The sequence below is a fragment of the Exophiala bonariae genome (genome assembly GCF_035927105.1).
Source record: "Exophiala bonariae strain CCFEE 5792 chromosome Unknown scaffold_28, whole genome shotgun sequence".
Lineage (NCBI taxonomy): Eukaryota > Fungi > Ascomycota > Eurotiomycetes > Chaetothyriales > Herpotrichiellaceae > Exophiala > Exophiala bonariae.
Genome location: NW_027042503.1, coordinates 285,080 through 305,837, shown reverse-complemented (window position 1 = coordinate 305,837; position 20,758 = coordinate 285,080). Strand labels below are relative to the sequence as shown.

The window sequence follows — 20,758 nt, the reverse complement described above, 5'->3', positions numbered from 1 at the left end:
CCCTGCTTATCTCTCATCCCGAGCCCATGGCGGTGATAACGGTGTCTTCCAGTCTGGATTTTAAACACCGAACAATGGTTTGTTAGTGGCGACAAAAAACTCACGGCAACCACAGCCCACTAGCAGCCGTGTATCATTCTCGGTTCACCACATTTCTCCGAACCGACAAAAGCGCAAAATCTTTAACGGAATAATGCCACGCTCAGTAATGATGGCCAGCTTATTTCCGTGCTTAGGTTTGCCCAAGTCGGAAAGATCATGCGCTGGCATCACTACCTCAAAGCGGCCAGGTTAAGCGTATGTCTTAAACACTTCTCCAGCAGAGCACCAGCAAAAACGTTGTGGCGGTTCCCACTTCCCCTTACAGTCACGGGTAGTGATGTCGAGTCCTGGGCAAATACTCTACTCCTTTCGAAATACATCTTCAAGTTGGCTATATCTGCCTGCAAGGATTAAACTCTGAACATCTTCCCATCACTTCCATCAATACACTTACATCGACAGTCAAGTCACTCCACCGAAATGTCACCTATTTCCGAGAAGGACATAATCAATGACAGCGGTTTCAGTGCTTCAGGGAAAATCATTAGTAAAAGACGACTATCACAAGCAACAACAGTGTCTTGGGCGGCTCCAGCGCTTACCCAGGAACATGATTTAGTTTTGAAGACTTTTCGCCTTTTGATTGCCGACCTATGCCAGCAATTCAAGGGTGGCCACCCAGGTGGTGCCATAGGCATGGCAGCAATAGGGGTTGCACTATGGAAATACGTCATGAGTTATGCTCCCTCCCACCTAGAGTTTTTCAATCGCGATCGATTTGTGCTCTCAAATGGCCATACTTGCTTATTCCAATATACCTTTTTACACCTGACGGGCTATCGCGCCATGACGATAGATCAGCTCAAGTCTTACCATTCTTCGAGGGAAGATGCATTGTGCCCTGGCCATCCGGAGATTGAGCTTGAAGGCATTGAAGTCACAACAGGACCTCTCGGTCAAGGGGTTGCGAATGCGTTAGGCTTAGCTATAGCCACGAAACATCTAGCCTCTAAGTTCAATCGACCAGGCTACGAGGTGGTCAATAATCACACCTGGTGTATGGTGGGAGATGCTTGCCTACAAGAAGGGGTTGCCCTAGAAGCTATATCATTTGCCGGCCACCTAAAGCTAAACAATCTCACTATTATCTATGATAACAATCAAATCACTTGTGATGGGTCTGTCGACTTAACCAATAGCGAGGACGTGAATGCCAAAATGCGTGCCTGCGGTTGGGACGTGATTGATGTCGAGGATGGGTGTTTCGATGTGGACGGTATTGTATCCGCTCTAACAAGGGCAAAACATTCCTCAGAAAAACCAACATTTATCAATGTCAGGACGATTATCGGCCTCGGCAGCGCTGTGGCCGGCGATGCACTATCTCATGGAGCGGCTTTCGGCGACAAAGACGTGGCCGATATGAAACGTGCTTCTGGATTCAATCCCGAAGAATCTTTTGCCATTCCAGAAGCAGTACGCCAATTCTTCGCCGATTTGCGTCCTCGGGGCGAGGTCATCGTGGCGAAATGGGAGAAAACCTTGGAGTGCTATGGAGTTGCACATCCTGAGCTAGCAATTGATTTTCAAGCTCGACGGCGGGGCGAACTTAACTCTGACTGGGAATCACTTATGCCAACTATATTTCCAGAAACAGCTACCGCCACTCGGGTTGCTTCGGGTCTAGTCTTTAATCCTATTGCCCAAAATATCGAGAACTTTATGGTCGGCACAGCTGATCTCTCACCATCGGTGAATATGATTTGGAAAGGCAAGCAAGATTTCCAGCCTGCAAGCCTGAAAACACAATGCGGTATTAATGGAGACTATGCCGGAAGATATATTCACTACGGTATTCGAGAACACGCCATGGCAGCCATCGCGAATGGGATAGCTGCGTTCTCACCCAACACAATCATTCCAGTTACCTCTTCGTACGTTAGCCCTGTTAATAATTTCCTTCAACTACTAACGACGTTTCTAGCTTTTTTATGTTCTATCTCTACGCAGCTCCAGCTGTGCGCATGGGGGCACTCCAAAATCTCCACGTAATTCATGTTGCAACACATGATTCCATCGGAATGGGCGAGGATGGGCCCACTCACCAGCCGATTGAGCTCGCAGCGCTCTATAGAGCCATGCCGAATCTCTACTATATTCGTCCAGGCGATAGTGAAGAGACAGCCGGCGCATGGGCTATTGCAATTGAGGCTAAGCATAATCCTACGATTATCTCAACTTCACGTCATGCAGTGCGACAACTTGCCCCAAAGACCAGTCGTAGTGGGGTGAAACGAGGCGCATATGTGATTGAAGAGGATGAAAATGCCGACTTGACCATTATTGGTGTTGGTGCAGAACTTGGGCTAGCAGTGGATGTCGCATCGGAGTTGCGGGAGAAGCGAAACATTCGTGTACGTGTTGTGTCGTTCCCGAGTCACAGACTATTCGAAAAACAATCACCCCAGTATAGGCGCGATACACTACGTCGAAGCACAGGCATACCTGCGGTGGTGATCGAGCCTTATGCCGCTCTCGGTTGGGAACGGTACGCCGACGCCGCAGTGTGCATGAGCATGGACCGTTTTGGACAGTCTCTTCCAGGTCCCCATGCTTATGCATACTTTGGATTCTCAAAGGACACAGTGGCGCTTAAGATACAGCACTACTTACAACGGAGAAACGCAGGGGATATCTTTCCGAATGAGTTTGTTGAGATGACTAGATAGGCTCTTGACGATGTCTAAACCTCAAATGGTGCCATGTGTACGCACGCGGTTTCTGGCGTTGCAGAATTTGAAAGCGATTTGACGAGCTAGAGGGTGATCGTGTATATAACCTGCGCATGTAATTCGGCGAACGTGCTTTATAATCTCTGCAATCAGCCACAAGTGTTCTACGAGATATCAGATCCAAGCGGATGCTTGGTTGTCTATGGTTGTTTGATTTGGACAAACTACCAGATTCAGACGGAAATTAGGAAAGCGAAGATAGATCGATAGGTCGGTAAAAAATAGATTCACTCATACTGAATGATAAAGTGCTTTGGGAAACCAATCGTATAATATGGTGAAGATTGATTGACTTGTTCACAAAACTGAAGGTGGTTGATAATTGTCTCATAAAGAGTACATAAATGATTATTTCACCACTGGGTAGCGCAGCAACTGGGTGCTCTGTGAGCCACACTCCGGTCAGACATACGGTGGAATTGGAGTGGTCGACACATAAGTACCATGAAAAATGATTCCCTGGAAATACCATTCTTTGGATCGTGTGGTGCAGCGCGGAAAAGGTCCATGGACCCTAATCACCCAAGTCTCCCCAGTGCTGTTTCAAATCGTCTGCTCTCCACATGGCACCCCAGCCGGTGTCACGTTCGATCCGCTCGTAGATTTCAATGATTGCTCGATGTTCAGCGTGATGTGACATCAATTGGCCTGCAAGCCACAGGGGTTGCACGCTGTTTGTCCAGCACCCATGATGGGTGTTAGACATGGAGATTGCACATATCTGACGTGCATGCCAAAGCATAGATCTGGGTTTTTTCGCCACTTTCCGTGGTATCCTTTGCAGCATAAGAAGCGCTGCGGTGTGGTGTAATTGGTTGCCAGAGATGGCCGCACCGCTTCCATATAAGATGGTGGGAAAAGGTGACTGAGGATCCTCCTTCTTCGAACTGGCACTCTGGTACAATAATTCTTGCATCTCAGGAGGACGATGAGTGTACCAGTCTTCTATGCGAGTGAAAAGAGAGACCCATGTTTCAAGGGTTTCAACTTGACCTTTGTTATAAGTGGTGAGAGAATTCTTTTCTTCCTGTCTCGAGGCACCGAATAAAAAATGTAACACGCGACCCAAAAGATAGCAGGCGTAATTAGCATGGTCCTCGAAAGGCTTAGGAGTGCAGAAGTGGGCACAGTCCATCTCAAAGGAAGAGGTGGTCATCCACTCATCGATGGGAATCAGTGTTCGTTCGGTGGAGATGAGACCTCCGCAAACATCTAAAATCATCCATTAGCCTTGTTGTTCAAGCTCGAAGACTTGATCTTTGAGTCTCCTAGGGTTAAATACCCATCCTTGCGAAGCACCAGAAAAGTGCTTGCTCAACCCCACCACTATCACCACGGATATTCATTGCTCTAAGTAAGCAGGCACACCCATCCAGGTGACGTCGCCACGCTTTGGGCGAACCTAACGGCATCAGATGGACTTTTCAGCAAAGTTTCTCCCAGTACTCACAGCTTAACATTTCCAGCACACAGAGTATTACGCACGAAGCCACGACAGAGACATCTTTAGTATGCATTTCTGGAAGCAATTTATGGATTGCCTGCTGATATAACATGAGACTTGTAGCGGCCGGGAACGACCCATTTTTTCTTTCGAGCTGCCGTGAGCTCAGCGCTAGCATGGCATAGCGGAGATGTGATGATTTCTTTGCGATGGTGGGAATAGTATGGCGAAAGTGCTTATGGATGTCGAATTTGTCGAGCTGCTTTGCACGTAAGTAGTTGTAGGAGAACGGATGAATTGTTGGCTTCAACCCACCCAAGCAGAGATCTCGTCAATCCAGTTCTTCCATAGAATGTACTCTTGTTGAGCTGTTAGGACAATGTTTGTATCCGAAATCTCTTCTGATCCAGCAGACACGCCAAGGGTGAATGCTGCAGCATTCGGCTGACTCGCAACAGTTGGATTCGTCGTATCGTTAAACGATACATTCCGCGAGGGGCTGGCCTCACGGCTCGGTTCCACGGACTGCGCAGTTAGAAAGACTTGGCTGCGCAATGTGTTGTGAAGGGCCTGGTATCTTGAGCCTGGCAGAAACACCCCGTCATCAGTGGTGGTGCCTGGTGAAAACTGGAAATCTGCCTCTTTGAGTCCAAAGAGCGCTTCACTCGCAAAGGCAGTGTTTTCTACGTCTTCATAGGTCTGGTTGTGCGGTAAAGGAATCCAGGAGCTGTGTTGAGGCTGAATTCGATGGAAAGTGAGGTTGATTCGCTCCCGGATCGTTACTACCAGATAGTGATGGCGATACTAATTGCATTATCGAGTTGGAAAAGGGACTTGTCTGGAAGTTAGGGTGGGCATCTGTCGGAGATTGTGGGGCAACAAGCGTCCCCTGCTGTAATTCATGCAGTTGCTCTTGATACTTATCATCGGGTGCGACCTCAGCGATAGTGCGCCGCCGTTTGTATTTACCGATGTGTCTACTGAAGTCGGCGTTATCGAGGACCTCGGACGTAGGGATGCCTTCAGGGGTATCATTGACATCGGTTTCTGTACCCTGAACCCTCACAATTTCAGTAAAAGCTGCTCACATTGGAAGGTCATTGACCGTGTACCTTGTCCCTATCTTCCCGGATCCTACTAACAGCCAAGCGTGGTGACTGAGAAGTTTCATCTATGGTCAAAGAATTCTGGGGTAAGAAACTAAGGGGGCGAACCCATTGGCACGATTCACCAGTCCTGTCGCAAGTTGAGCATGTTGGTTTCGTCTCGTCACCTTCAGAGGATGATTAGTGAATCAGGGTTTATAACAAACTCAGTATGAGTAGATGCTGTTTCAAACGCATACATTTCTTCTTCTTCAGGCGACAGTTTACACAACCTGTTCGTGAACGGGTCCGCCGTTTGCTATTGAGGGATATTTCCAAGAGATCTTGGTCGTTCAAACCCTCCATTGGTACGTTGAATCAGGCAATCTCAATAATGGGCTCGACGCGGCAGCATTCGAGGGCCGGTTCTCATGCCACCTGCGAACCCCGCTTGCCAGGCTCCAGGTCAATCGAACTTTTGTGCTGCAGGCCCAAGACCCTTGTATTGCTGTCGTTGAGCAACCAGAACCGGACAAGAGAGTAACAACATGAAGGTGCAAAGAAACTCAGCAAGACGAAATCAGCAAGACGCCACGGAAGTTTTGATGGGAAGCTTTAGAAACTTGATTTAGAGCAGAGATCCGATGCCTCTGGCGTGCTTATCATTGGGGAGAGAGCGCGGGGTTGGGAGCCCGGCGCTGCCACAGCGGCCGAGGGTTGGATTGGCTGGCAAAGTCACTCAGAACTTTGAACTTGTGGCAGACACTACTCGTACGGATCTTTCTAATCCCAATTTCCTGATTGCTGGCGATCTCTACGGCTAAATGTGAGAACTATCTGAATACATCACCCAACCTGGACATGGTCTTGCCTACAGTTGCAGTGCTGCACTTATTACGCGGTCGCACAATGACCTCCATCAACTCTGAGATCAGCTCCTGTCATGAAACTACTGCCTTGAGCCAGCAGAAACACTATTGGCGCTTTGAAATCCTCGGGAGTTCCCAGCCTTCCGAGAAGCGCCCCGGCCATCCATGTACTCTCAACATCGGGTTCAGCTTGGAGGAGAGCGTCGGTCATGGCCGTGCGAATATACTGTCCAGTTGTTAGCCACTGTCTCGGAACAATGCACAGACATAAATTACCCCTGGCGATAATGTGTTGACACGAATGCCATATTGGCCCCATTCTTGTGAAAGCGATCGGCACATCTGCCGAACGGCGGCTTTACTCGCATTGTACGCTGTACACGTGAGTCCCTATTGGCAAGAGTCAGTCTCAACTATTCACGAATGAAACATCTGGTCACTCACTCGATTGGCAATATTGCCAGACATCGAAGCGATCAACACTATGCTACCTGGCGTTCCGGTCGCAACCATGATCTTCGCCGCATTCTTGGCGGTCAAGAAGGCACCGGTAACGTTGACACCCAAAATTTTCTCGAAATCTCTTGCTGGATACTCTAGCGCTGGTAATTTTTGTTGAATTCCGGCACAAGCCACTGTGCCCTGGAGAGGAGCATTACGCGCTTGCGCCTCCTCGCTTATTGATGAGAAAACCTCTTGCAACTCTTCGTCATTCGTGATATCGCAACAATGATATGATACACTGAGCTGAGACGCTTTTGCCATACTTTCCAAGTGGCGCCATTCTGCTTCTGCAGGTTGAGGCAAGATGTCCAGGCAGGCGACGTGGCCACCAGCCTCTGCTATGGCACGGGCCAAAATGATTCCCAGTCCTCGTCCAGCTCCTGTGACGATTGTAGTTGTGTTTTTTAGTGAGAACAGCCTGTCAGTCGCCTTGTCTGTCGCCGCCTGTTGTCTTTCTGGTATAACCGAGGGCGTTGTTGTATCGTTAACGACCGAACCCGCAAGGATACCTGGCGCCATTCCTGCAAATGGTTTGGAATTTGGGTTGCGACGAAGTAAGTGCTCTGAGATTGAAGTGACAATATCGTGAATCTTGACTCTACAGGTTCGAGACTTGGCTTGAGTCGGGATCATAAAGCAAGACTCCTAGATCAGCATCGATCTCACACCTTGGACAACTTCAAGCACTTTCATCTCGTGTCCAATCTTGGTGGTTGGCGCGAGAGGGGAAGACGGTCCCCCTGGTGTCAACGCATGAAGCGCTAAAATTGCCCTAGTTTGGCATAAGTAATAACCACGGAAGATTTGGCGCAACTTTCGGCGGACTCAGCGCAAATCGAATCCGACAACAGAAGCTGTAAGCGCCTGTTCCGCACCCTGTAGACTGGTCGGGTAATTGTGCTTGAACTCTTGAGCAGTCCTGTCTTACAAGTGGCAAATATTACCATTTTCAAGCAGATAGAGAAACTGCAACACTTGTCCTACCATCGTAATAAGAGAATCTCTGAAGCTGTTGAAAAAGCTCCCGCATCGATTGCAAGCGCTCGGCATGTCGAGTTAATAATACCTATCGACTATTTCATGGTACTCTCTCCCGCCGTCTGAGAAGTTATCAAGAAGTGCAGATAACGTCGGTTCTAAGAGGAATAATATGTACGATGCGGACCAAACACTTTATCAACGATGCAGATAAGCTTGTCGAAGCCGCCTTGAAATCACAATCTGTTGTTCGACCAGATCTGAGCCTCGACCTCGGAAACAAGATCTTATATGGCCCCAGACATGCCGAGAACCCGAGCCAGGTTGCGATAATTTCAGGAGGCGGATCTGGTCATGAGCCCTCTTTTACCGGTCTCGTTGGTGAGGGCGTTCTCTCAGCTAGCGTAGTAGGCACGATTTTCGCATCTCCTTCTGCGAGGCAGGTCCTCAACGCGATCGAAGGTGTCGATGGCTCTCGAGGAATCCTTGTCACAGTCATGAACTACACCGGAGATGTACTCAATTTTGGTGTGGCTATAGAAAAGGCAAGAGCGAGAAACCCCAAATTGAGGATTGAGATGCTCGTCGTTGGCGATGACGTGGGAGTCACTCGCAGTAGAGCAGGAAAGGTCGGTAGAAGGGGGATCGCAGGCACTGTGCTGGTGCACAAGATCACGGGAGCTTTGGCAGCTGCGGGTTCGAGCCTAGATAAGGTCGTTGAAGTTGGCCGCCTCGTGGCCGCCAATCTTGCCAGCATTGGCGTGTCTCTCAACCGTGTTCATGTGCCGGGTCGTCCGTGTGAGCAGGATACGCAGGATTTGCTCGGCATAGATGAAGTCGAGTTGGGTATGGGTATTCACAACGAGGCTGGCTGTGGGCGAAGAAGTGGCGATGATGCGAGACTTCCGGTACTTGTCAAAGACATGCTTCAACAGCTTCTTGATCCAAACGATGATGAGAGAAACTACCTTCCAAAAGCCACGAAGGACGTGGTAGTATTGATCAACAATCTTGGCGCCTTAAGTGTTCTAGAGCTAGGTGGTATAGTCCTGGAAGTTACACAGCAACTTCTCCAGGACTACCGTCTCAATGCTGTAAGGGTTTTCTCCGGGACTTTCATGACGAGTCTTGATGGGCCAGGATTCTCGGTGAGTTTACTCAATGTGGTAGACACAGGAGTCCAACAGACTCTGTTAGACTTGGTTGACGCACCGAGCAACGTATCAGGATGGCATACCATAGCAAGATCCAACACGAGTATGGCGTCCACATTCGTCACCACAGGAAACAGTCCCTTTTCGTATCAAGGGGAGGAATTAGAACAAACGTGTTTGGAATGTGATATGGGGCCTATACTGGCGAAGCTAGGAGGTGGTCTGCGTGCGCTTGTTGCTGCAGAGCCGGACATCACCAGGTTCGATGCCATAGTTGGAGACGGCGACTGTGGGACAACACTTAAGCGTGGTGCAGAAGGTAAGATTCCAGGCTCATGAACATCTCACGTGCGAAATTGGGGCTTACTAGTATTGATAACAGGCATCCAGAAGGCCCTCGCAACATCACGTCCAAAGAACATCATCAAACTACTGAGCCGAATCACGGAGGTTGTCGAAAGCACTATGGACGGGACATCGGGAGCTCTATACGGCATCTTCTTGAACAGTCTTTTGCATTACTTCAGGTCGCATGCTGAAGTGATGACAGTAGTCGACAGAGGATTTTGGACTCTAGCCCTTGACTCCGCACTCACGGTACTCTCGAAGTATACACCTGCGCAAGTTGGAGACAGGACGATGATGGATGCGCTCATCCCCTTTACGCTGGCATTGAAGGCTTCGAGTGATGTGCAACACGCGGCGAGCGTCGCCAAAGAGGGCGCTCTGAAGACCCGGTCCATGCGGCCTGGACTCGGCCGGACTGTTTATATAGGTAACGAGGAAGCCTGGCTGGGAAAAGTTCCTGATCCAGGAGCCTGGGGTTTGAGTGAGTTTTTTGAGGGTCTGGTGAGGTGATGGCGCCTTTACGCTCTGTGTTCCGAGAAAACCGAACACACCATGGGAGACTAAGCGTAAACGTAGACTCATCATCAGTCACGAACACTTGTGAGCCTAAATTGCGCACCTAGACTACGTACTCGAAAGCCGAAACCCCTCTAAACATTCCATCAGAACCACTTTCCCAGGATACTGTTGGACTGGCCACGCCCCGATCAATTTTGTCAACATCCCGCCAGTCTCTCTGTTCCGTCATGTGTGGTCCCAGTATATGTTCTACCACCTGATGCCTCGATGCTAGGATTCGACCTGCCCTGCCCCTCATTTGTCTCAGGGTGACCAACTTGGCAGACTCTAATGAAGGATATCCTTGCCGGCAGGGCCAGGAGGCGTTGTATTCTCACGGACCATATCAATTTTACACAGTCACAGAATGTTCTTGGGATCTTATTGAGAACAATGATTCTCCAGTGGTGGGAAATATATCGTAGCAGCTTCATTTGCCGAACTCTTCTCCCCCCTTTTTATGACCTAGAGGAAGGTAATGATATACTGTGCTTGCCGCATAGGGCAATAACTGCTTCAGGATGGTTGAAAGATACCGCGTTAGGGCTAGTTCGTATCGCAATAACCCCCAAATAGTGCGTGAACAATTCACTGGTCCAATCCGTAAGCCTTCACTCCTCGAGAACGTTCACTTCAGATTTAACAGGCACACGAGTTATCCACGGGCACCGGAATCTTGCAAAAGAAGAAAAGAGCAAGCGTACGGTGTGGTTGATCAACGGAACTCAATAAAGAGCAAGACTGGGAACCAGAATACGAAAGACGTACCGCCAATCATGGTGAATGTCATAAGGATCGTATTCCTTGGGGACCAACACACGACTAAGATATCCACTAGGGAAAGAAACAGAAACAATGCGATAATCTCGCACTCTTTAACTTGTCCAAGCATGCTCCGCTCGCAGCAATTAATGCATCTTGTGGATCATGAAATGTGGTGCATGGCTGCATGGGTTGAGCTTGGTCTTATCATACGAAAATCGTAGTTAGTATTCTTCGCGATATGCCGAAACTTGAGTCCACCACATATCTAACAATATATGTCCGAGGAATGATTATTGCTTACGCTTCGTATATGCGGACGAATCTCCACACAAGAATAGCTCCCTTCGTATTTACATGATCAAATACTGTTGTGTCCTGTTTGTGTCTCTTTTTGGGTCTAAGCTGAGATAGTTCCGTATCGATGCTCTTATTATTTGAATCTCAAGGATTCTGACCTTTGAATGGCGCGGAGCATAGCAATTAATCTTATTCTTCATTGTCGCCAGCTTTTCGATACTGGTATCTACTCAAGCTTAGTCTGGCCAGATACGTCTTCTTGGCCGACTACGCCTCCAAGGCTTCTAGGGGGGACTTTGACCTGCAGCAGGGTGTAAGGACTCATCCGAATCATTACAACGATACCTGAAATAGCGTTTCCTCGCTTGCGAACGACTAATGACAGCCTACTTTGGTTCCAGCTAGGGGTCTTGAATATTCTGCACCTCCGTTTTGATACTGAGTCCAACTTGTTCTAGGCGGTCAACATACTCGCGTCCGAGGCAGGCAGGAGTGTATATCCCTCCTGACAATCGTCCTGAGTCGACTTCCAACAAAGTTCGAACTGCTTGTCCAAGCAGCGCCGCCGTCACTAAAACCTGGTCAAGATCGGACATTCGCTCAGCTCGGAATAATGGAACTTACAGTAATACATGCTCCCAGGGAAGCGGAGCTGCCCAAAAACCTGCTTTCCCCCTTCGGACTTGGTATCGGGCATGGCAACAGCACGGAATTCGATGATCTCGTTCTTTGCCTTTTCCTTATCGGGCCCTTCACCGGGTTGGAAGACGGCCTTTCTCACCAGTGCTCGGAATGGAGGCAATAGGACGAACAAAGCGCCGATGATCAGGCTGTAGTGCACCAGCACGCCTTTGAAGAAGCTGTCAGTGTTCATATACTCTTGGTACGTGAAGTTAGGCCCATAGAACTCAGCGTTCAAGGAATCTTCCTGTTTTGTCAAACCCCAGGTGCGATGTACGATTGCCGTATTTAGTGGACCAGTCGCACTTGTTGATAGGCGGCCAAGGCCTGTTATCGTACGTTGGCCAGTAATGGCGGACAAGAAGGATCCTTTTGGTGCCATATGCTCGTTTGGAACTGGCGACAGCGCGTATGGTTTCAATGCTTGGCCGATAAATTTGAGAGAATATGTGTCGAAAAGATTCAAAAACGTCGTTACTGTGCCGCCAGACGGCATTGACCTAGGACCAACGCATCAGTGGTGCTCGCTTGTGGCTGGGAAAACTCAGAGGGTCACACTGACTGGAGCTCATGCATATCCACGACCACATCGCCGGTATGTGATGAGAGTTTCGACCGGACATCGGTGACAACGGCCCAAGTAAGGAGGTCTGACGGTGCAGATTCCATCGCACACTGAGGAAACATACAAGCGCCTGTCGTTTTCGCTGTAGCCTCATATTTTTTGATCATTTCCAGCGTCCAGGGGACCTCCGGTGTGCAGTCGACATAATAAGTGCCTGATTCAGCACAGGCCTTGAACGCGTGCTCTCCATATAGCGCATAGGGACCGACTGCTGCGATCATAGCGAATGTCCTTCGTGCCAATGCGGAGACATCCTTGTCGTCTAATTGGCAGACCTCGATGGCTGAAATGCCCATCAATCAGCCTGACCAGCAGTGCTGGAATGTCCATATCTTACCTGGGCTGATGTGTGTTGGTGCTAGCTCTTTGCACCGAGTAGCAAGTTGTTGGAGTTTATCAGCTGAACGACCTGCAATCGCCCATTTGAGCTCTGGAGGAAATTTTGAGGCAATGTGCTCCGCCGTCAACGTTCCAGAGTACCCTGGATGGGCATTAACAACCATTCATCTATCATTATCCGACCGATACTCACCAGTGGCTCCAAAGACAACTATGTCGTACTCACGGCCGTGCTGTTTGTACACCATGTTGTCTCCCTTGAGTCTTGAAAGCCTAGCTCAAGAACGTTTCGTTGGCATCCTATCAAGACTTTATCAACCGCTGTACCCTGACTTTTTAAAGACCTTGATGCCGTCGAGGTAAAGCAAGAATTAGTTTCATGCACTCACTTTAGTCTGGTCCGTCAAGCAAACCCTTCTCGGTGGGCGGCGTTTCAGTACGCCCGTATCTTGAGTGCCAGCCAAGCACTCGCTTGCGATTGTTGGAATTAGGCGAGAAAAGGCTGACTATCTGCGGCCCGACAGTAAGAGCCAGAAGATAGATTACACTCAGGTCTGCTCGGTGGTTTAATCAGTCAAAGGTTGGCCTTGGTCGTCAGAGCCACCCTCCGATTCTCCATGAAAACTCCGGTGCACTCCACTTCAGCGTGATCGGCTTGAGTTTCATCCGAGAAACCAATCGTCCCGCCTCCCTTGTTTGCTATCACTACTAAGTACGATTCTAAATAGCCATCCGGGATTCTAGAGAGTTTTCTTGACATCCGGCTGCTAGGCCGGAGGCAGCCTCTGAGATGTCAAGCTCTTGTCATATGTCGATAGCAATAGTTATTTAGATGACGTTGTTCAATATCATATCAGCCGAGTGCATACCGCATTCAGCTTTGAAGGTGATTGTTCACTAGATGAGCATAATTCCTAGCCCACTTATGTAGTAAATGCTACTTACCCGTGCTTGCAGGTCTCAAAATCTCTCTTGTCTCGTTAAGCGATACCATGTATCTTCCGAGCAGCTTACAACGCCTTCTGGAAAAATCATCTCATAGTCTAGCTCGCCTGAGCCATCTAATGCGCCATTGTGTTGCGCGTCATCATGCGGCAGTCCTGTATTTGAAGGCCATACCGAAGGGTCACATGTCGGAAAATGCTCTGGTCCAGTGAACTGCTGGTTGTCAATTGTCGACAAGCCTATGGGCTGTTGCGTACTGTTTATGGCTCCTATGCGATCTCCAGGCATCTCGAATAGGGTCACGGGGTGGCCAACAGCTGCTTCACTCCGGCTCACTGAAGTGGCCTCGAAATCCTGGCTCGGAGAGGCTGATGGTACCAGAGGGGGTGGAAGATTTGGAGCCCCATTACCAGCTTTCCCTGCATATTTGTCTCGCCACTGCCACAGCGAATCATGTACAATACTGAAGAATAAACGAGAGTTGAGAGAAATGCTTGGTGGTTGCGGATGAGTGTTAAATAAGTCTGCGTGGATCACCCAAATCTGAGCCAGGAATTTCGTAGTTCGTCCGTTTGTATCGTTGTCTTCGACTGAGTATTGCTTGTACATTGAAATTACGAAATTGAAGAGATTTGTAGCGACTTCGATGTTGACGTACTCGCGATAGGTTGAGTGGAGTACCTTGGATATAAAAATTGCCATAGCACTACTCACCCGTAACGTGAGAAGACTGAGGTATTTGATTGAATGACCTTCTGCTTCTCCAAGCCGTAAGATTTCAAGGTATTTCACGCCGGTGTTGAAAGCCTTGATGATACCCTCTTTCCGTGCTGGGCTTTCTATTCCATCAAACAACCAATACGCTCGCAGCTGGAAGCTGGCTGAGTAGAAGTCGAGCTCTGCGTGGTCTGATCGAACTTATTAGTCGGTCAGTCAGTCAGAGAACAATCTACAACAAACTCACAGGTCCTGACACTGCCTGAGCGCCTTTCAATCTCGCGAAGATCATACTCCATCATTTTGAGGAGTGATGCTCTTGAGATTTGAGCTTCTCCATGGTCCATTTTACTCACATCGTACATTGCAAAGTGTACCTTGTTGCAGAATGCCTGTGTGGAAATTGCTTGATACAATCTGTGTGGCAGCATGTGTGGATTAGACGCTACACATGCTTGCTCGACCATATAATCTGATGCAAAAAAGGGCTGATGGCCCTCTGCTATCGCCACGCTGAACAACAATTAGAATATTAATGTACGACGAAAAGAACAGGTCAAGGTGGATGACTAGTTCTCCAATTTTATTGGGAAACCCACCTTTCAATGGCAATGTAAGTACAGCACCAGACCTTGATTACTTCACGCAAAGCTTCGCCGGTGATCGAGTGTGGCGCTCGCGAGTAGTCCCTTAATATATCGGGTCGGTGAAGTCCGACGTGCATAGCAGCAGCCTTTAGAACCCCTGCTAGTATCATGGTGATATCGAGTGGCATTGATGAACAGGGTAGTGGCCAGACACAAATTATTGCCATAGCTTGCAGGGAGGACAAGTTATGTGGAGGATCTGCAATGGTCAACCAAAGTAACCGCTTCATTACTGGAACCAACTTCGGAAAAAGAGAAAAGTCAGGACTATCATGGCGTGCTGCTGTGGTCATTACTGTCCAAAACAGGAGAGTTGAAGATTGATAAAGGGTATCTGCACACGGTGGGCGTGTAAGAATTGGCAATGAGGGATGATAGAAAGAGAAATATCTGCCAGTAGTGAGAAGATTGGATATGACGAGTGGAGGTTGGCCCTTACATTTCGAACAAATCTTTGATCTGGCCGGAGGATAATGAGACAGTCTCGATGGTTCGGGGAGTTGGAATACTGAGGCTTGTTCGCTTATCGGTACTCGATGCATATGTATTGCTACTTTCTGAGGTCGGAGATCGACCCACCGAAGTTTCGGAAACCGGGCCAACGTGTGGGATGTCAAGCGACATATTTTCACCGGGTTTTGCAAGGCTGTTTCGTACGAGATATTCACCTCCCGACGGTACTTGCTCAAGAATTTGTGGTGAAGAGGGACAATCTTGTCTCACGAGCGCGTTCGATGGTCTTGAAAGGCCAGACTCGGGCCATGACAGACTCCCAGTTGCTTTAAGCAATTCAACATGATCTAGTAGATCATGGAGCGTTCTGATTCAATATAAATCAGTGAGCTACTTAAGATGATTTGTTGGTAGACCTCACGTTCTCTTGTTCATACGCTTATACTCTGCATCGAATATACATGGCCGACATAACTCAGAGCAGCGTTGACAAGCCTGACTTCCATTATTGGAACCCTCGCACCTGAGCTAACGATTTTAGCATCATTTGATGATTAGAACTCGTACCTCTGCATATTGGGAGCATGGATAAGCTGGAGAAGATTGCAGCACATACCTTGGACTGTCTGCAATGTTGACACGCAATTCGTTTTCGCTTGATTGGACTGTGGTTTTCTTTCGTACCTTGAGACTTCTGGCGCGACCCCAAATTTCCTCTCAAGTCATCCGCCATCATGCGATTATTCCCGACGAGACAGATCTCTAGTGCTGCTTCGGGGTATGTTCGTCCCACGTGTTGGGCAAGGCCACTTTAAGATTCATGAGACAATCACAGTTGCTCGTTATGAAGTCTCAAGACATCCTGCCCAGGAAGTAACCTGACCTTGCGCCAAACTTTCTGTCATGCAAACTCTCATGTTTGCAGGTAGGTTGGATGAAGAGGGCAGAAGCTGGAGCCCAGATGCTGAACCGACACGAAACGTCCACATGCGAAGTGAGATTCGATCTGCAGCATCCGGGGTAATTTTCTGGATAGTAAATCCGATCTGCGCCTGAAAGCTCCTCAATCATTGGCCAGCTGATGGCCGTTTTACGCTCCGAGAGCTCTGGCTCAGCCTTGGCCACCATCACCCAGCCATAAAATCGGCACGCGGGCGAACTAAGAGCACCGACATTCTCAGCCGTCTTGATTGAGGCCACGGATCTAAGTCACTATTTGCTCTGTACGACATTTGTCTTCAAGGTTGATGACTCAGTCTCCACATAACCTCAGTCTGTGAGTTTGTCAGCATGTCTTCACGCAAGCCTTGACTCGCCTCACATCCACAGTCCGGCAGGCTATCTAAGCGACTTCGATTATATAACCGAGGTTGATTCGTACATCGCCGATGTAGGTCGTGTTCGCTTGAAACTGTTATCTAGCATGCACGCGTCCAAGATGAGAGACACCTTAACGCAATAACGCTAAGTGCGAAGGCTGTTAGAAAACCAAATTTCAATTATGTCAGCTTGAGGAGACTATCTTTCATATTACTGCAAACAGACATGTACTGCCTTCACCTGCGTCATATCATAGAGCTCAGCCAAGCTGTGTTCTCTTCCTTTCCCTGACTGCTTATACCCACCGAAGGGAATGCCAGGATAGTGATGACTACTAGTATTCACCCAGATATAACCTGCCTCCATTTTCTTCACAGCTTTTTGCGCCGTAGTTAGATTTGCTGAGTAAACTGCACCAGTCAAACCGTACTCAACGGAGTTGACGTCTTTCCACAGTTTTGTCTCATCGCTCCATTTGAGAACACACATGACGGGTCCAAAAATCTCCTCTTGCGCAATTCGCATCTCTGATTTTACATCTGCGAATATGGTTGGGAGCATCTGACAGCTGTTCTCTGGGGCACCCTCAGGAGCATGCCCTCCAGTGACAAGCGTGGCACCTTCTGACTTGCCAATTTCAATGTATTTCTTGACTCGTGCAACTGCTTTCAAGTCGACAAGAGTTCCCATGGTTGTTTTGGGATCCAATGGATCTCCAGGTTTATGTGTTAAATTGATTTTCTCCACAGCGAGTTTAAGAACTTTGTCATGCAAAGACTCGTGCAAGAAAACTCGTGTCGTTGAAGAACATGACTGTCCACACCAACCCCAGTTCATACCAGCAACAATACCGTCGACGAGTTTCTCTATGTCGGCATCTGGGTAAGCGACAAGAGCATTCTTTCCTCCAAGTTCGAAGACATTAAGTTTCAGGGTCTCAGCAGAGGATTTGGCGATTAATCGTCCAATCGGCGCACTCCCAACCAATGTGATTTTCTTCACAATTGGGTGACTTGATAACGTCTGACCGCAAGCGACCCCACCTGCTAGAACATTCACAACGCCTTTTGGGAATATAGGCCCAACCAGCTCTATTGCCCGAAGAGCTGAAAGAGGCGCTTGCTCGGCGGCCTTGAGAACGACCGTGTTGCCAACGAGAATAGGGGTGATGAGTTTGACGATCACCATTAGTAGTGGATGGTTATAAGCGACAACCCTAGCCACGACTCCCAATGGCTCATGCACTGTATAGTGGAACATTTCCTCATTCAGTCGATGTGTGTCTCCAGTAACAGCCGGAGCAAAGCCAGCAAAAAGATCCAGATTTATAGCAGCATATTCCACCTCTGCACGCATGATCGATACCGGGCTCCCGATATTCCAGGAATCTAGCTGTGCCAGCTCATCCGCATGATCGCGAATGACTTGAGCGGCCTTTCGTACCAATGCACACTTCTCTAATGTCGGTACCGCGGCCCAGCTTTCAAAGGCGTTCTCTGCCGCTTCCAGCGCTCGTACGGTGTCTTCTGCACCGGCGAACGAGATTTTCGTAATCACTTTGCCGTCGATAGGACTGACAATCTCTTTGAGTTCCCCATCTTTGTGATCATGAAACGCTCCATCGTAGTACAGTCCACGTTCTTTTGGTATGAGGTGTTCAAGGTTCCGGGTCCCGTTCGAAGTTGCACCATTTGTGTTGGCACCGTTTTCTGTGGACATTGCGGACTACTGTATGATGAACCTTAATTGTCAATGGTTGTGCTTCACGTTGGGAAAATAGGGTGTGATAAAGAAGCTTGAAAAAACCTATCTTTATTTAACGTTGTATTTATCCTCGAATCACAAGAGTTATCTTACACCTCTGGTGCCCAGAAATGCGATTCGAAAGATCAGAACCAAAATCGCTCTTCCAAGAAATTCTTTCCGACTGATCATGCGAAATGCGGTCCGAAAATATGGGGCCCCAGAACGACCACCCCGCTTCGCCCACGAGGTGGTTGAGGAATGATCCACAAAATCATCTCTCATCAGGTGGGCAGAACGCCACTACAAGCATTTATCTCTTAGGAAATATTCGAGCTGAGGTAAGACATATACCACTTGATATTCTAGGGCCGAGATAGGAGCTAGATGGAAATATATCATACTCAAATATCAGAGGGTCAATTACCAAACCGAATACATATCAATAATCTCTTTTGATTGGAAGTATCAAAGTAAAAAATTGAGCACCAGTTTCTCATACTCTGCTGGGTATTGTTCGAACTCAAGCTGCGTTTCGTGTTGAAGAAAGGGCATACCGGCGATATCTTGCAACCGGAAGAGTAAAGCCCATCAAAAATCTATCCGCGTGAATGGTCGATCTATGGACCAAGAGCATCGTCAACATGAACTCTCTTGTGTCTAGACTCCACACGTTGGACAAATCTTACCTCTTGATCATCATCCTGACAATATCTCTTCTTCTCTCGTTCCTGGTTAGTGCTCTCCACAACTCCCAAGTCAAAAGACGTGTTGGTACTAATATCTAGCAGTATAAAAGTATCAAAGACCCTTTAAGATCAGTTCCCGGCCCACGTCTAGCGAGACTTACAGGATTCTACATCACCTTCCTAGAATTCGCGGGCCACCGTGCCACAACCGTTGCAGAACTACATAAGAAATATGGACGCGTTGTGCGACTAGCACCCGACCAGCTTTCATTCGCATCTCCGGAAGCTCTGAAAGATATCTACGGTGCGAATTCGAAATTCACAAAAGGGCCGATCTACGAGTCGCTGGGCTTCAAAGGTGTTTTCACCACACGTGAGCAGAACGAATATCGCACTATGAAGAAGCGAGTCGTTCCGAGCTTCAATCCCGCGTCGTTGAATGACTTGGAACCGATTGTTCATCGGCAAGTCGCTAATTTGATCAAATGCTTTGATAAAAGGGTTGATACGCAACTGGATGTTCTTCCATGGTTTCGCATGCTTGCCCTTGGTGTTGTTGGTGAGAAAGAATCTGTGGTCTAGACCACATCATGAGCTCTGACGACTAACTGTATGTACAGGAGAAGGATTTGCAGGAGAAAGCTTTGGAGGCCTGGAGAACGAAAAGACGCCCCAGTTGCTGCATGACATTGACTGGGTGTTTCCCTCACTCCTTGCGCACTGGATGTTCCCACTGACGTCGAAACTCCTCTATCATTCTCCCATCAAGGGCCTGCGCAATTTCATGAGAGCAGCTGAAGAGTTCAACAAAGTGAGATTGAACTGCCAAATGAATCTCATCCCTCACCAACTAACGCTCCCAGTACTGTCTGGGATCATATAAACGATACCTAGCATCATATGACCCCCAAACGCGCCATGATCTGATTGCCCGAATGGTCAACGAGCGAACAGCCCTGACCAAGCAAGGCCAGAGCATCCCACGGCATGTGACGGAGCGAGGAATCGTCGACGAGCTATCGAACCTGGTCTTCGCAGGCACCGATACCACCGGCAACACTCTGACCTACCTCTTTTACGATCTAGCGCGCCATCCAGAATGGCAAACAAGACTCCACAAGGAAGTAGTAGATGCCGTCGGCGAGCAAGCTAGTCCTGACTACAGCCTCATCCAGGGACTTCCCGCCCTCGAGGCAGTCGTGCAGGAGATTTTCCGCTTCCGCCCTGCATCTCCGGATGGGTTGATCAGAGTCGTCCCGAAAGGAGGTGCGGTTGTTGACAGTGTCTTCGTTCCCGCTGGGGTATGTACAACACGATACAGATGATCATCGGAGCTTACTAAAACTGACCGTTTACCTCCAGACTCTCGTTTCAAGCCAGGCGCTAAGCACGCAGCGCGATCCGACCATCTTCCCTGATCCGGACAGCTTCAACCCACAGAGGTGGCTGGACGCCGAGGGCACCGAAAACATTGATCTGATGCGTGAGCAGATGCTGCTGTTTGGGAAAGGTGCCCGGTCGTGCCTTGGCCGACGGCTTGCAACCATGGAGATCAAGTGTGCTCTGGCAGCGATCGCTAGGAGGTATAAAGTCGAAATCGGCAGCGCCGAGACCGATGATGACATGCAGATGATTGATCATTTCGTGCTTATTCCGAAGGGGCAGAGATGTGTTTTGCGACTTACAAGGCTCTAGGCGCGCTGATAGTAGGAACCTGTGAGGCAGACTGAGTTTCTAAACAACGTGAAGGATCAGTGCCCTAA

The 20,758-nt window shown here is 48.6% G+C and overlaps 8 protein-coding genes across 8 annotated transcripts; 4 read left to right on the top strand and 4 right to left on the bottom strand.

Annotated features, from left to right (window-relative positions):
* Nucleotides 1-522: 522 nt before the first annotated feature.
* Nucleotides 523-2,771, top strand: LTR84_007234 (uncharacterized protein; the record flags this gene model as incomplete). The annotated part of the gene is made up of 2 exons (XM_064850787.1): nt 523-1,976; nt 2,027-2,771. 2 exons carry the CDS (start codon nt 523-525, stop codon nt 2,769-2,771), a joined length of 2,199 nt encoding a protein of 732 aa, XP_064702453.1.
* Nucleotides 2,772-3,348: 577 nt separating this feature from the next.
* LTR84_007233 (uncharacterized protein) lies at nt 3,349-7,255 on the bottom strand (the record flags this gene model as incomplete). Its single annotated transcript, XM_064850786.1, has 8 exons — nt 3,349-4,046; nt 4,117-4,236; nt 4,285-4,537; nt 4,594-5,016; nt 5,084-5,339; nt 6,262-6,458; nt 6,509-6,622; nt 6,677-7,255. The coding sequence occupies 8 exons, from the start codon at nt 7,253-7,255 to the stop codon at nt 3,349-3,351; spliced, it is 2,640 nt and encodes an 879-aa protein (XP_064702452.1).
* Nucleotides 7,256-7,893: 638 nt separating this feature from the next.
* On the top strand, nt 7,894-9,726 carry LTR84_007232 (uncharacterized protein; the record flags this gene model as incomplete). Its single annotated transcript, XM_064850785.1, has 2 exons — nt 7,894-9,187; nt 9,251-9,726. The coding sequence occupies 2 exons, from the start codon at nt 7,894-7,896 to the stop codon at nt 9,724-9,726; spliced, it is 1,770 nt and encodes a 589-aa protein (XP_064702451.1).
* A 1,511-nt stretch (nt 9,727-11,237) lies between these two features.
* On the bottom strand, nt 11,238-12,729 carry LTR84_007231 (uncharacterized protein; the record flags this gene model as incomplete). Its single annotated transcript, XM_064850784.1, has 5 exons — nt 11,238-11,407; nt 11,461-12,017; nt 12,080-12,425; nt 12,480-12,623; nt 12,675-12,729. 5 exons carry the CDS (start codon nt 12,727-12,729, stop codon nt 11,238-11,240), a joined length of 1,272 nt encoding a protein of 423 aa, XP_064702450.1.
* A 712-nt stretch (nt 12,730-13,441) lies between these two features.
* On the bottom strand, nt 13,442-14,900 carry LTR84_007230 (uncharacterized protein; the record flags this gene model as incomplete). The annotated part of the gene is made up of 3 exons (XM_064850783.1): nt 13,442-14,334; nt 14,391-14,656; nt 14,743-14,900. 3 exons carry the CDS (start codon nt 14,898-14,900, stop codon nt 13,442-13,444), a joined length of 1,317 nt encoding a protein of 438 aa, XP_064702449.1.
* A 1,873-nt stretch (nt 14,901-16,773) lies between these two features.
* Nucleotides 16,774-18,282, bottom strand: LTR84_007229 (uncharacterized protein; the record flags this gene model as incomplete). Its single annotated transcript, XM_064850782.1, has 1 exon — nt 16,774-18,282. The coding sequence occupies one exon, from the start codon at nt 18,280-18,282 to the stop codon at nt 16,774-16,776; it is 1,509 nt and encodes a 502-aa protein (XP_064702448.1).
* A 635-nt stretch (nt 18,283-18,917) lies between these two features.
* On the top strand, nt 18,918-19,577 carry LTR84_007228 (uncharacterized protein; the record flags this gene model as incomplete). The annotated part of the gene is made up of 2 exons (XM_064850781.1): nt 18,918-19,040; nt 19,098-19,577. 2 exons carry the CDS (start codon nt 18,918-18,920, stop codon nt 19,575-19,577), a joined length of 603 nt encoding a protein of 200 aa, XP_064702447.1.
* Nucleotides 19,578-19,719: 142 nt separating this feature from the next.
* On the top strand, nt 19,720-20,690 carry LTR84_007227 (uncharacterized protein; the record flags this gene model as incomplete). The annotated part of the gene is made up of 3 exons (XM_064850780.1): nt 19,720-19,806; nt 19,859-20,296; nt 20,358-20,690. 3 exons carry the CDS (start codon nt 19,720-19,722, stop codon nt 20,688-20,690), a joined length of 858 nt encoding a protein of 285 aa, XP_064702446.1.
* Nucleotides 20,691-20,758: the final 68 nt, after the last annotated feature.